Below are 14,435 nucleotides of genomic sequence, written 5' to 3' on the forward strand. Positions count from 1 at the left end.
CTTGTAAAATAATTTAAATGATCGTGCTATTGCTTGATAAACTTTATAGAGAACACAATGTTGTAAATGTAATGTCTTAAAGCGGAGTTAAATTATTATTATTATTACACTAGTTTTATAAATTTTTTTTTTCCTTGGGCAGTTTTGTGGAACACTGAGGTTGTTGTAATCATTTACAATTTGTTGTCACGTGCTCTGGTGATTTAAGAAATTCAAGTTCATATCCAGAATAGCCTGCAGCCCGACAGACCGCAGCTATGCTGAAAAAGTACCAAGAATCCAATGTGATTTCCAGACAAAACAGATCAGATTTAAACTGTTTTGCACTCGTGATCTTAATTTTCACTCGCCAGACTAAGAAGCCACTGGTCACTAAAAAAAATGTTGAATAATTGATGATTATTTTCTCCCCAAATCGATAAAAACACAAGGAACTAAGTCAAAGCAGGACAGAAAGCAGACATGCAGATACCTCATCGCATTTTATCTCATCAATATTTTCCACCAAATTGCCATAAAAAAAAAAAAAGATATGGTTTCAGTTCTGAGTCTTGAATTACACTCCCTCACTCACACTTTGGGGGCAACTCGGAGAGACGAGGGGTATTCCAAAGGGAGTGAGGTATATAGGGCAGAGTCAGAAAGAGAAGATGAAATAATGGGAGAGGCAGGGAGGAAATGAGAGGGCTCTCTGTTAAGGCATACAGCATCGATCTGTGCCTTCTGCCAATCAATTCCCCACAAAAGCTCTGCAAGCCAGACGTGGGGAAAACAGGGATGGGAGGACAGATAGTGGGAAGGAGTCGTGTCGCAGTGGGAGAGTGGAAGATAGCATCAAAGTAGGAATGACGAGGAAAAGGAAGATTACAACAGTGGAAACAGTTGGAGAATAAAAAATGGGTTAGGAGTTGTGGTCTGTCATTTTTTTTTACTTTTGATTGTCTGTACAGAGTCTCGTTTGTAGAGCTTCAAAGTTCATTCCCCCAACTTAACGTAAGTAAACACAAGAAAAACCTGACGACATCATGCTCTGTGGTGACTGTCAGAGCGTCTACTAGCGCTCAAGTGAACAGAAAGACGCCCGAGGACCTGCAGACTTTGACAAACAGCAATAAAAAGTCTTCAGGGTTAGCGGCTGCATTTCCGCTTGTGCCGCAGACTGACACGACACCAGCTGATCCCTCATCAGTCCCGGCCTCGTTTCCTCGGGGAGGAGCGTAGGGAGGAGGGTCCACCAGCCCCGGAGGCCGATTTCATAGTTCACCATGGAGACAGGCAGTCGCTGGGTGCTGCCCTTTTCGTCGCTATGGTGGTCCCCACCACCAGCAGATATGCCTGTGCCCGCCGCAGCACATTCATCACCTGGGGTGCCCGAGATGAGCAGAGCACCCGGAGACTACCGCGCCGCGAGAAAAGCTTGAGCTGAGAGGAGATAACAGCAGTCACAATGGATTGATTTTATATGACTGCTTTTCTGCAAACTCAGAATGCCTCGGAAAAAAAAAAACAAAATACCACATCAACTCCAATTATTCTCAAGGACAAAAGGAAAGTAGCTATGAGGAACAAAATATGGGAGACAGATGAGACAACAAAAAAAAGGACAAAAAATGAAGTCATTGCGTTTCAAAGAGTCACTATTAAAACCAACCAAACCCTAAATTATGGACGTGAACATCAATTAGAGATCTCCAAATCATTTGGAAATATGGCTGCAACTAACAATTACTTCAATAATTCTGGCAATTAATCTGACAAAAAAATTGGCACATTCTGCAGACTTTTCATGTAACCACTTAAATATAATATTAGAAGGATATTAAAATATGAAAAAAATAATGTAATTCCTTTCATAACTAAGAGAATAAACATTTTATTGCCTAAAATGTGATAACAATGTGAAATACATATAACAGTTTCTTAATTCTTGCTCTGAGGGTGTTGCTCTTTCAACAAATGGCCTTTTGAGTCTGCTAATAGCTAATCAATTTTAAATTAGTTGATAATTATTTCAATAATCGACGCATTACGATTAATCTCCTTAATCGTTTCAACTCTAGTTAGAATATAATCCAACAGTTGATTAAATGTAAACAAAAAATAACTTATGTAATATAAACTCATTACATTCAGAGAGATATATTTCAAGTGTTTATTTCTGGTAATGTTCAATACAAAAATGTTCTGCTATGGCCATATTCATGGCCCACACAATCCAAAATTCAACTTTTTAAACATTTTTTACTTTAATTTATTTCATACGATAAACCACATACATAAAGTATTCGGGGTACAAATAATGTTTTATTATTAACCTTCATTTCACCAGAAAAATCCCAATGAGATTAAGAATCTCTTTTACATGGAAATCTTAACTATGACTGGCCAAAAAAAAAAAGAAGAAATAAATCAAAGCAATAAAGCAAGATATGCAACAATACAACCTGATCTGGATATCAATTTATTTTTGATATCCAGAAAGGGTTGGGAAGTAATGCCTACTTGTTTAATCACATCCCTTCTTCAAAACTCAACATTTACGTCAGTTGAATAATAGTAAGTGTAAGATTTGGTCAAGGAAGGTAAGCTACAAAAGGTCATTGCTAAAATAAGCCGGTTCCACATAGAATGCACGAATATTAATGGAAAGCTGAGTGGAAGAAAAAAAATCTTCCAAGGGATAATAACTTCAGCCTTCATCTGATTATAAAACCAAAATCAGAAGAGCTTCATATGAGCTAAGGACAAAAAGGGACCAGACTGCTGGCCCATTATCCAAAGTTCTGTTTTCAGGTTAAAGTATTTTGTAATTTTCATTAGGAAATCAATGTGCCAGGAGTCTGGAGGATAAGTAGTCAGGCAGAAAATAGACTGAGGTCCTGTAGGAACTAAAAATGATGGTTCACTGTACAAAGTCAGAGACATTCCCAGAAGTTTTGAAGCACCTCATGTTTTCATTTTCTCGCCAGACTTGGCTCCTGCTCTCACTGGCAAATCTAGATTTTGGATGAATTCTTTGTGGCATAGTTTCCTCATGGCGTTGGTAACATTTCTGAGAGACTCTGATCTATTAATGTTAGGGGCAGCTCGATATCCTGCGAGTTTACTATTCCTGTGCGAAATCTAAATTTCCCAAACAATTCCTGGAACTAAATTAGCAACTTGTATCAGGAGTTCTGGCTTTCTGCATCAGTAAAAAACAAACAAACAATAAATTAGTGTTGAACATAGCTAAAAATATTTGAAGACGGCGGAAGGATGTTCTGATAAAGACACCAAGAAACTACAACTCAGCCAAACAGCATATGTAGTCAGAAACATGTTGCTGATTTGGAAATAATGAGTTTTCTTTTCTCCCCCACACATTTCTATAATTGCGACAGACTGGTGACCTGTCCAGGGTGACCCCCGCCTCTCGCCCGGAACGTTAGCTGGAGATAGAAACCAGCAACCCTCCCGACCCCATTAGGGACAAGGGTGTTAGAAAATGGATGGATGTACATTTCTATAATGTCACACAAGGAAAAGGCATGTTTATGGTGTTAAAATACATCCAATTACAAAAGAAAAAACTCAGATGACTTAAGTAAAACTCTGAAATTTGAAAATAATGCATGTCGTGTACGTCACAGACTGCATGACGAATAAAAGTAAAGATATTTTCAAAGTTTCTTATAAATAATTCTGCATTTACTAAAAAAAAAATACATCCAATTAACTCAGATATTGTGCACTAACCTAAAATAAACTTACAAACCTATTAGATCACTATGTGGGTTTTATGATGTTGTTTAAATGCATGATAATCATAGCATATTTAACAAACAAATTTGAAGAAAGTGTAAAAAAACCCAATTATTCTGGCATTTAGTAAATAAGAATGATAATCACAGCTGATCTAAAGTAGGAAGTGTTTAGTCTTCCAATGTCAGGCAGTAAGGTAAAAAGGTTTTGTGTTAAACATCTGGTTTCAGGTGTCTGAACCCTGGAATGTCTTCAATTAATGAACAAAAAGTGCTGAGGTTTGATGGTGGGTAAATCTTAACCCTCCTGAATGACTGTTTACAATAAAATCGCAAAAATAATTTCAAAAACTGACTATGGGTTTCTGTTTCATAGGTGACAAACTATAAACTCCCTTTCCTCCCACAATAACTGAACACAGTTGTGAGATTTGAGTCAGTATGACTGGTTTGGTGACTCCTCTTTCGTTGCATAAGCTAATTCAGTGGCATTCAAATCTGCCATTTATTTGAGGGGAAACAACGAGTGTGTTTATGCTATGGCTATAAATGTAGTGATTTCAAAAAAGGTTTTGATAACGCACTCCTTTTTACTCAGTCACGTCTGACCTTAATGACACCTGATCCCTATTATTTAACTGTAAACCTTAATGGTTAGTAAAAACTGGTGCAACTCCTTCCCTCCTTCTAGATAAATAAACCTGAACGAGCTAAACAAACTCGGAAACAGCAAAGCACAAACATCCGTCCCGTTCCTGATCTTGTTAAACGGACAGAGGGAGCTGTGGGGCAGAACATTACCTGGAAGGTCCTTGAGAGGAAAAAAACAAAAAAAAAACCACATCCTGACACATGCAGACTCAGCACGTTGGTGAAAGAAGGGAGAAGAAGCACTGAAGAGGAAGTAAGCAGATAAAGAGAATAGCTGGAGTCGGAGGGTGAACAAAGGAGCAGAGGAAGAAATAAAAAGAGCATTTTGAGAAGGAATGAAAGAAACTAAATATGACAGGTGTAAGTATTCAGTAAGGAGAGGAAAAAAAAATAGACACACCTGGGAGCTGAAAGAGGAGAGGATTAGGAGGAATACTAAAGGTAAAAAGGTGAAGATAAAAGGCAGCGAATACCTGAGAGTGAGCTGCAAACGCAGCTCCGTGAGCGTACAGCAGAGCATGTAAATACCTATTCAACTAGTTTTTCTCCTTTATCCTGCAGTAACTGCTGTGACTGCTTCAGTTAACATCTGAGCAGGGAGAGGCAAAATCAAAGATGATGCCTTGTTATCCGGGGCTATGCCCCTATACGCTCCAGCATGCAGGAAGGAGGTGGCTGTTTTGTAAGACGGTAATCCACAAACGCACAGGCTTTTAATCAGGCCAGAGATTAAACTGGAAAGCACTGGAATGTCCGTCAGCAATAAGAGCATCATTTTCACTCAGACAGCAAAATTAAACGCAACTAAAGGTAATAAAGTAAATTTATCAGGCACATCGCTTAGGGTGTGCAGATGGAGGGAAATTAATTGCAACTAATGGGAGGGGGAGGGCGGGAGGACGGAGCATGTGAAATCGTGATCCAGAGAAGAACTGAGAGATCAGCATCGCAGCTCACCCTCTGGTTTAGGTTAACAGCTGGTGGCAGAGTAAGCTGGCACAGCCGGGGCAGTGTGGCATCGGAGCCGCCTGGCAGAGAGCCTGGCATCTGGGCAGCGGGGTGGAAAAGCTACAAGAGGCTGTCTGTGCACATCTGTGCTCCAAGAGAGGAGAGAGAGAGAGAAAAAAAAACTGGATGTATAGATTGTTGCTGACACCAGACTAATGACCTGTAACCTAAACACTGAAACACAACATTAACCTGAGCATATGGGTCTTTCAGGTCTAACGTTATTTGTTGAATCCATTTGGTTGGCTTAAAAATCGCTGTGATGGGGGAATGTGGCTTGAGGGTGCTTTATGTGCTTTGAAGGGCAACGTAATTGCATTCAAGGAAAATAAAGTAAGACAATGGTCCGTCCCACCGGGTTCTTTTCTGTTCGGCTCCACGACTGAGGCGATGAGGGGGGGAAAAAAAGCAGCGGAAAATGAAAAGAAAATATTTGCAATCTGTGTCATGCAAAATTATGCACACCCCGTTCATTTATGTGACACAAAGCAGCATAATGATCAAGTTGAGGGTCAATTATACTTGTTCAATCTTTTTAAAAGCAACATATGCCAACATAACATAAGTGGCATATGTTACGCCAACATTACATATTCCACTTATGTTGGCATATGTTGCCACTTATGCCAACATAAGTGGCATGCATTTATGTTTGGTCCAGCTTCCGCTGATATTTTTAGATAAAGTCCATTTCAGAAAGTTGAAAAGAAGAGCCTACTACGTGTGTGTAATAATCTGTGAATAAACCCATTGGCTCTGTAACGAGCTCAGAGATTTTAGAGAAGTGAGCAAACAGCACACACCGGCAGATAAACAATATCCCAAGCTTTGAACATCTCTCAGAGAACCGTTTAAACTATCACCCGAAAGGTGAGATGGGACCACAGTTCAACGTGCTGTGAGGCGGAAAACTAACACTGCATATCACCCTGAACACACCATCCCCACCGTTAGCTGCTAAAAGGATGTCCAGTCAAAGCCCAGACCTAAATACAAGTGAGGATGCGTGGCAGGACTACGTGACGTCCGACTGAATCTGAGCTGATTTGCAAAAGAATAAATGTAAAATTCACTTACTCCAAAGGACTTGTAGCTGTAATTGCATTATTTTATCCATTATTAGATAATTTGCAAAAAAACCCAAAAACATTTCAAGACAATTCATCCTATTCTGAACACATCACAATGGTGCCGAGTTCTGCGTCGGACCATCACATGCGATCCAAATAAAAAACTACAAAGATCAAGGGTGCTGACGTGACAAAATGTGAAGGGGTAATTACAAACTTTTGTGCAGATGCGTAACAAGAGACACTGAAAGAAAAGGTCTGACTGTGATGCGTCAAAGACAAGTTGAGCAGATTCTTACCTGTGGTCTCTATGAAGCGGATGCATTTCTCAATGAAGACAGGGATCGGTCGCTCAAGAGTGACCACCGCAGCCAGCGGCATGCCGAAGTAGTTGCTCTCAACAGGTTTGGAGTTGGAATGCCGGGGCTTGGACCGAGTTTGTTTCTACCAAAAAGGAAAAAAAATAACAAACAACAAATAACACAGCTTGCTTGGTGAAATCAGACAGAAAATACAACATTATGTGACACCAACTGTGATTGGGACAACTGGCTAAGGCAAATTTTAGACTTTTTTTTTTTTTAAATCCACCATAGCACAAAAGCCACAAAGGCCATGACCTTTTTCTTTTTTGGAAAGTTACTGCATATTCATGCTTATTGTACAAAAAGGGCAAGCGTACATGTGCACACCCCTCTCTCACACATACCTTCTGAAGGCTAAGCCGATAAGAAAATCATACATTCCTATCTTAAGCCCTGACGTTTCCATCAGTCAGATATACATCGCCGTTATCGCTCTTTCATCTCTTCATGCTTACCCTTCTCCTTTTGGCGTTTTGAATTTCTCCCTCCACTGCATTGCAGCTCTCGTATAATCAAACTCTTATTCAGCGGTTAATTACTTTTCAACCTCCTTTATTTTCCTGTTAAGAGCCCTCTTACACACTCCCGCAACACTTTCTGCCTGTTCCCGCAAACAGCCGAGGGGCAACAGCAGTAATTGTGCGATCCCACTGATCGCTTTAATAGCGATCAGTGGGAATATTTTCAAGCCCCCCTGCCCCTACCCAACCTCTGAGGCCTGGATCTGCAGTAACTCTGTCAGCAACCCCAGAGGCACTGCCCTGGCAGGCTGGGGTGGGGGTGAAGCAGAGGTGTATGGTTGGCTGGACACACAGATTGCGGATGCAGTGCAGCACTACCGATAGACGGACAGACAACAGGAAAAGAGCTGGAGTAGTGCTCATTAGAGAGAAGAAGCACCAATGTGCCCTCTGCTCCAGATACCGGCCTCACTTCACTCCGCCGAACATTTTTGATCACATTTATGGACACATTTACTCTCACAGCAGTGCTCAAGCAGAGAAAGCAGAGAGAGAGAAGTCATTACAGCTTGTTTTCGTTTCATCTTCCACAACCGGCAGGACCGAAAACCAACACAAGTGAAATTTGTTTTTGTGTATTTAAAAAAAAATAAAATACAAAAAATCAGTTTTACATTTGGAGACGACTTGTGCACTTAATCCTAAAGGGACAGTTACAATTTCTACAATTTGTCCTACTGGCTCGCTGAAAACACAACGTGTGGCAGTTTGTATCAGAGTTTCTGTGTAAAACTCATGTTCATTTTGGGCCAGGTCAAGATTATGAACATACTCAAAGGGGCCGTTTGTGGCAGAATGTATTTATAAAACCAGTAAACAAACCATAAAAATATAAATAAATAGCTGTCTCTGCAATAAATGAGTACTTCTGAGAGTTAAATGATATTAAACAGCTTTTCATACTGATGAAAACTGCTATGATTTTCCTGATAAAATCTTATTTAAGCATACAACTATTACCTTGAAGGCTCTATTTATGTGTCTATTTTGAGTCTAAAGGGCCACATAGAAAGTAATGGCGGGCCGGATTTGGCCCTCTGGCCTTGAGTTTGATACGTGACGTAAAGAAAAAAAAAAGGAAAAAAAAGAGTATTATGAAATAATTGACAGATTTTGAATTGAGCCATAATTTGTTTAAAGTTTAATTCTGTTGATTAAATTATTTATTCAAGTTAATGGTTGTTTAGTCATAAACAGATCAAGTTATTTAAACAACAACCATGAGAATCCCTTAAACTATTCTATATTTTAATCTTTCTATTATTATCCAGGTTTCACCTGGAAAAATGACTGAAATCAAAGAACTGGAAAAATACCTGTCAATTCCTGCCTGAAAATAAATGAAGTAGGAAAGAAATGACGACTGTTGCAGCATTCATTGGAGTTGAAGTATCTGTGTGGACGTCCATCCGTTTCAATTGGGGCAGTGCAGTTTAAATAACTTGACAGGAGGATATCACAAATAAGCTTCTGAGGGAAGGTTAAAAATGACCTTAAACATACTCTGTAATCTTGTGGATAACCTTCCCAATAGAGCTCAAGCTGTGATAGCCGCCAAGGATTGTGTGACATTTTATTAAACCCTTTGGATTAAGAGTGGGATGTCACTCAAGTTCTTATGTGTGTGAAAGATGACAAGAAAATACGTTTGCCACTGTAGTCTAAGGATTTTTTTTTTTTAAAAAGGTAGACTGTAGGCAGTGTTTAAAATTTCTTAGCTCTCCTTTTTACAGCTGATAGTTAGGTTTCTGTTGTCGCCACAACAGATCACTAGATTACTAACATCTAGCCCTAAAAATGTCTGCATGTCATTCACCGCCTGCTATCTGTCCCTACAACTAGTCCAATCTGTCCAAACATTCCTGATATCTACATTCACATTCTGCAGTCAAATGTAAACTCTGAGCTAATGTATTAAAGAAGTACAAGTTGTATATATTTACACAGAAGTACAAGAAATAACTACACATGTCTGTGTTTGGATAAAAAAAAAGAAGGTTGTAATAACTAGACTGCAAGAGTGCAGAGATGTGCTGGGTTCAGTTTGGCAGCATCTAATTTATTTCACTTCCATCACAGTAACTGTGTTGCCGTCTCATTTTAGCAGACTGTCTCTGTACCCACATACTTCTTCTCTCTTACTCTTTCTGGCTGTCTTCTCCCCCTGCAGTTTTGCCTTCTGGCCTCTCCTTTCTGCTGCTAACTGAGACAGGATATGTCTCCAGCTCTAAGAAGACAAAGCAGCCCTCCACACAACCAAAACGAAACAAGTCACATCCTTATACAGACATCAAGGGGAGAGTTTGCGCATACACACACTGCATACTGTAGGACACCAAACCACGACTCAATTCTGGAGTTTTGACATGAATTTGTTTCCCGTTTCTGCAATATCTTGAACTCTTTTTCCTTCTTTTCTTTTTTTTTTTTTTGCTTGAATGAAGACACCAGACGAACTAGGTGTCTGAAGAATTTCAAACATTCCTCTCGCTGCCTGAGGAGATTTCAACAAAAAGCTGCAGGAGAGAGAGAGGAAATGTTTCCTGTGTCTCAGTGAGGGAGGGAGATCAGGGCGGACAGACTTGGTCAATGCCTGACGTAAAAGTTTTTTTTTTTTTTAAATGGGCTCAAAGTCCTTTTGAATATTTGTTTTAACTCATCATGACTCAGAGTGGAAGACAGTACCCTAAAGCTCCACCCAGGATAGTGTTTATGCTGCAGCATGTGAACCCAAATCCTTACCTTGAGAATAACTTTAAAAAAAATATATATATAGCTTTAGTTTAACTGGCACAAAAATGGGGACAGGACCTTTTATACAAGCCTGCACCAACTGCTGCAGCATGTCTCCTGAATATGAAAAATGAACTCGATAAAATGTAATCTGAAAGGGATTTCGAGCTGCAGCAGACTGTAAATGGCCTATTACTTGAGCGACAGCTGCTTATAAAATAGGTGAAGAAATTTAATCCTTTGTTGTAACCATAATAAATCCATAATAGCTTGTAATGTGGCCATCAAGTTCCCAGACCAGCTGCATGCCACAAATCAGAGGCACTTAAAAGAATAACAAGGATGACATAGATCCACACCCTACTGGCTGCGGCTTTTTCAGGGATTTCTCTGTACATGCTGGATTTTTAACGTCCAATGTGACAATTTGCATCAGACGCAGATTGCAAACCCAGATGTCTTCTCGTGACTGAGCTGTTCGTACTTTTTTCTGACAGACATATGGCCTCAAGCACTGCAGAATGTAGTCCAGGCAGCTGAATAATGCGAGACGACAACCTCCGTGCAGGTACATCCCAGCTGAGTGTCTAAAAACATTCATCATCCGCCTCCTTCTCCACCCTCCTGACAACCACGGCAATTATCACAGATATACAAGCACAACATGCACAGCTGCAACTCCTGCTTCAGCTGGCACTTCAGCGCCACACCATGTGCGCGAATAAGCAGCATACCAGGGCCGATAAGCCTAGTGTAAGAGGTCAAAAGTATCAAGGGTGGGAATGGAACAGGACACGGTGTGACAAGGAGACGCCAGTCTTTAAAAATAAAAAAATAAAAAAAGACAAGCGAAGAGAAGCGAAGCAAAAAGGAGGTGTGAAATGAACAGACAATAAGTATGATGAGAATGTGAGAAGCAGAATGTATGAATCAGCAAGATGCAAAGACAAACAAACGGAGCGGCAAATAATGAAAGGAAGGAAGTAAAGAAAGCCAAACTGTCGCTGGGAAGAATCGTGAGTCTTTAAAGAAAGCTGACAGGCTTTGGCATATACTACACTGCAGTGACAACAAAAAGCGAACAGTAAGCAGTGATGCCTCAGCTAAGAAATAGCACTAGTGTCCATCACAGCCTCTTGTTTGATGGCAACTTTGTGAAAAAAAGTAGGGTAGGGAAAAAGTAAATGTGGAATTTAGCAAATTATGCAACAGGGAGTGCTGTTCTATTCTGGTTCTATTCAGATGAAACTAACTTTATTTGTCAGTGGTAACCTAAGTAATCCATGCCTGGAAATGTAAATAAATAAGTCCATAAATTATGTGTAATAAAGTGGAATGATATAGGAAATGGGGACTGAATAAATGAAAAAAAATAACCTGCGAAAAGCATAGAAAGCCAAGAAAATAAGTGGAATCTGACAATATTTAGAAGCAATCCTGTGCAAATTAATATCAGTGGGTTTAGTCACTTATTACCAACATACTGCAAAAGAATCAACTTATAATGCTTATAATCAACACTCAACTGGCATCAGGGAAAGAATACAAAGCTACTAGAATAGCAAACTGGACTTAAATTTACATGAAAATCTATGAAGATCAAAGAGCATGGATGAAACCCCAGGAACACCAATGAATCTGTGTGCTGTTTAAAGTCACACCTGAGCAATGCATGCTTTCTGTCTGCAAAAGAAATTTAGAAGCTCTTACTTTGACAAGATACTTAAATTTTAGTGAATGTGATCAAAGTAATTACACATCATTTCACACAACTTCATTTATGGACTTATTTGAGCTGATTTATTTGTGGGTGAACTATTTGGGTTCACACACATCTGGAATGAGATTCATGCCAAGAGGCACATTAGAAAAAAAATAGTGAAATCATTAATTGCCCAATACTTATTTTTTTACACTAGAAAAGTTTTAATTTTGGGAATTAAAAAAAAAACCTTCCATGCTGAGGTTTTATTCTCGCTTTTCATGTGATTTCATTACTTTTTTATCATGGAGAAGAGCTGACCGTATGCATTAGACATATATGCACAAAACAAAACAAATGGGGCTCTGTTCCCATTCATTAAGACATTTTGGATTCTGGTATGCAGCAGTATTCTGTCAGATTTCTTTCCCACTGGTGATCTGGCTAGTTTAGGGGACTCCCGCTGAGTGGTCCATCCATCCATCCATCCATCTTCTTCCGCTTATCCGAGGTCGGGTCGCGGGGGTAGCAGCTTCAGAAGGGAGGCCCAGACTTCCCTCTCCCCAGCCACTTCTTCTAGCTCCTCCGGGGGAATCCCGAGGCGTTCCCAGGCCAGCCGAGAGACATAGTCCCTCCAGCGTGTCCTGGGTCTTCCCCGGGGCCTCCTCCCGGTGGGACGTGCCCGGAACACCTCACCAGGGAGGCGTCTAGGAGGCATCCTGACCAGATGCCCGAGCCACCTCAACTGGCTCCTCTCGATGTGAAGGAGCAGCGGCTCTACTCTGAGTCCCTCCCGGATGACTGAGCTTCTCACCCTATCTCTAAGGGAGAGCCCAGCCACCCTACGGAGAAAACCCATTTCGGCCGCTTGTATCCGCGATCTCGTTCTTTCGGTCATGACCCAAAGCTCATGACCATAGATGAGGGTGGGAACGTAGATCGACCGGTAAATCGAGAGCTTCGCTTTTTGGCTCAGCTCTCTCTTCACCACGACGGACCGGTACAGCGCCCGCTTGACAGCAGACGCTGCGCCAATCCGCCTGTCGATCTCCCGCTCCCTTCTTCCCCCATTCGTGAACAAGATCCCGAGATACTTAAACTCCTCCACTTGGGGCAGGACACCCCCCCTGACCCGGAGAAGGCACTCTACCCTTTTCCGGCTCAAGACCATGGCCTCGGATTTGGAGGCACTGATCCTCATCCCGGCCGCGTCACACTCGGCTGCGAACCGCTCCAGCGAGAGCTGCAGATCACGATCTGATGAAGCCAAAAGGACCACATCGTCTGCAAAAAGCAGAGATGAGATCCTAAGGCCACCAAATCGGATCCCCTCAACACCTTGGCTGCGCCTAGAAATTCTGTCCATGAAAGTGATGAACAGAATCGGTGACAAAGGGCAGCCCTGGCGGAGTCCAACTCTCACCGGAAACGAGCCCGACTTACTGCCGGCAATGCGGACCAGACTCTGACACCGGTCATACAGGGACCTGACAGCCCGTATCAAAGGGCCCGGTACCCCATACTCCCGGAGAACCCCCCACAGGGCTCCCCGAGGGACACGGTCGAACGCCTTCTCCAGGTCCACAAAACACATGTAGACTGGTTGGGCGAACTCCCATGCACCCTCCAGGACCCTGCCGAGGGTGTAGAGCTGGTCCAGCGTTCCACGACCAGGACGAAAACCACACTGCTCTTCCTGAATCCGAGGTTCGACTATCCGACGGACCCTCCTCTCCAGGACCCCTGAATAGACCTTGCCAGGGAGGCTTAAGAGTGTGACCCCTCTATAATTGGAGCACACCCTCCGGTCCCCCTTTTTGAACAGGGGGACCACCACCCCAGTCTGCCAATCCAGGGGAACTGCCCCCGATGTCCATGCGACATTGCAGAGTCGCGTCAACCAACACAACCCTACAACATCCAGAGCCTTAAGGAACTCCGGGCGGATCTCATCCACCCCCGGGGCCCTGCCACCGAGGAGCTTTTTAACCACCTCGGCGACCTCGTCCCCAGAGATTGGAGAGCCCAACCCAGAGTCCCCAGGCTCCGCTTCCTCAGTGGAAGGCATGTTGGTGGGATTGAGGAGGTCTTCGAAGTACTCTGCCCACCGGCCCACAACGTCCCGAGTAGAGGTCAGCAGCACACCATCCCCACTATAAACAGTGTTGGTGCTGCACCGCTTCCCCCCCCTGAGACGCCGGATGGTGGACCAGAATCGCCTCGAAGCCGTACGGAAGTCTTTCTCCATGGCCTCTCCAAACTCCTCCCACGCCCGGGTTTTTGCCTCAGCAACCGCCCGAGCCGCATGCCGCTTCGCCCGCCGGTACCCATCAGCTGCTTCCGGAGTCCCACAGGCCAAAAAGGCCCGATAGGACTCCTTCTTCAGCCTGACGGCATCCCTCACCGAAGGTGTCCACCAGCGGGTTCGAGGGTTGCCGCCGCGACAGGCACCGACAACCTTGCGGCCACAGCTCCGATCGGCCGCCTCGACAATGGAGGCACAGAACACGGTCCACTCAGACTCCATGTCCCCCACCTCCCCCGGGACGTGTTCGAAGTTTTGCCGGAGATGGGAGTTAAAGCTCCGTCTCACAGGGGATTCCGCCAGACGTTCCCAGCAGACCCTCACAACACGTTTGGGC

The 14,435-nt window shown here is 42.7% G+C and overlaps 1 protein-coding gene across 1 annotated transcript in view; it reads right to left on the reverse strand.

Moving 5' to 3' along the window:
- The window catches only part of arhgap35a (Rho GTPase activating protein 35a), an 82,448-nt gene that overhangs the window by 10,496 nt on the left and 57,517 nt on the right, over nucleotides 1–14,435 (reverse strand). Inside the window, exon 3 of the mRNA XM_032590409.1 lies at nucleotides 6,772–6,916. Coding sequence (XP_032446300.1) covers nucleotides 6,772–6,916 — 145 coding nt within the window. The remainder of the gene's footprint in view (nucleotides 1–6,771; nucleotides 6,917–14,435) is intronic.

The sequence above is a fragment of the Xiphophorus hellerii genome, chromosome 18 (assembly GCF_003331165.1).
Source record: "Xiphophorus hellerii strain 12219 chromosome 18, Xiphophorus_hellerii-4.1, whole genome shotgun sequence".
Taxonomy (NCBI): domain Eukaryota; kingdom Metazoa; phylum Chordata; class Actinopteri; order Cyprinodontiformes; family Poeciliidae; genus Xiphophorus; species Xiphophorus hellerii.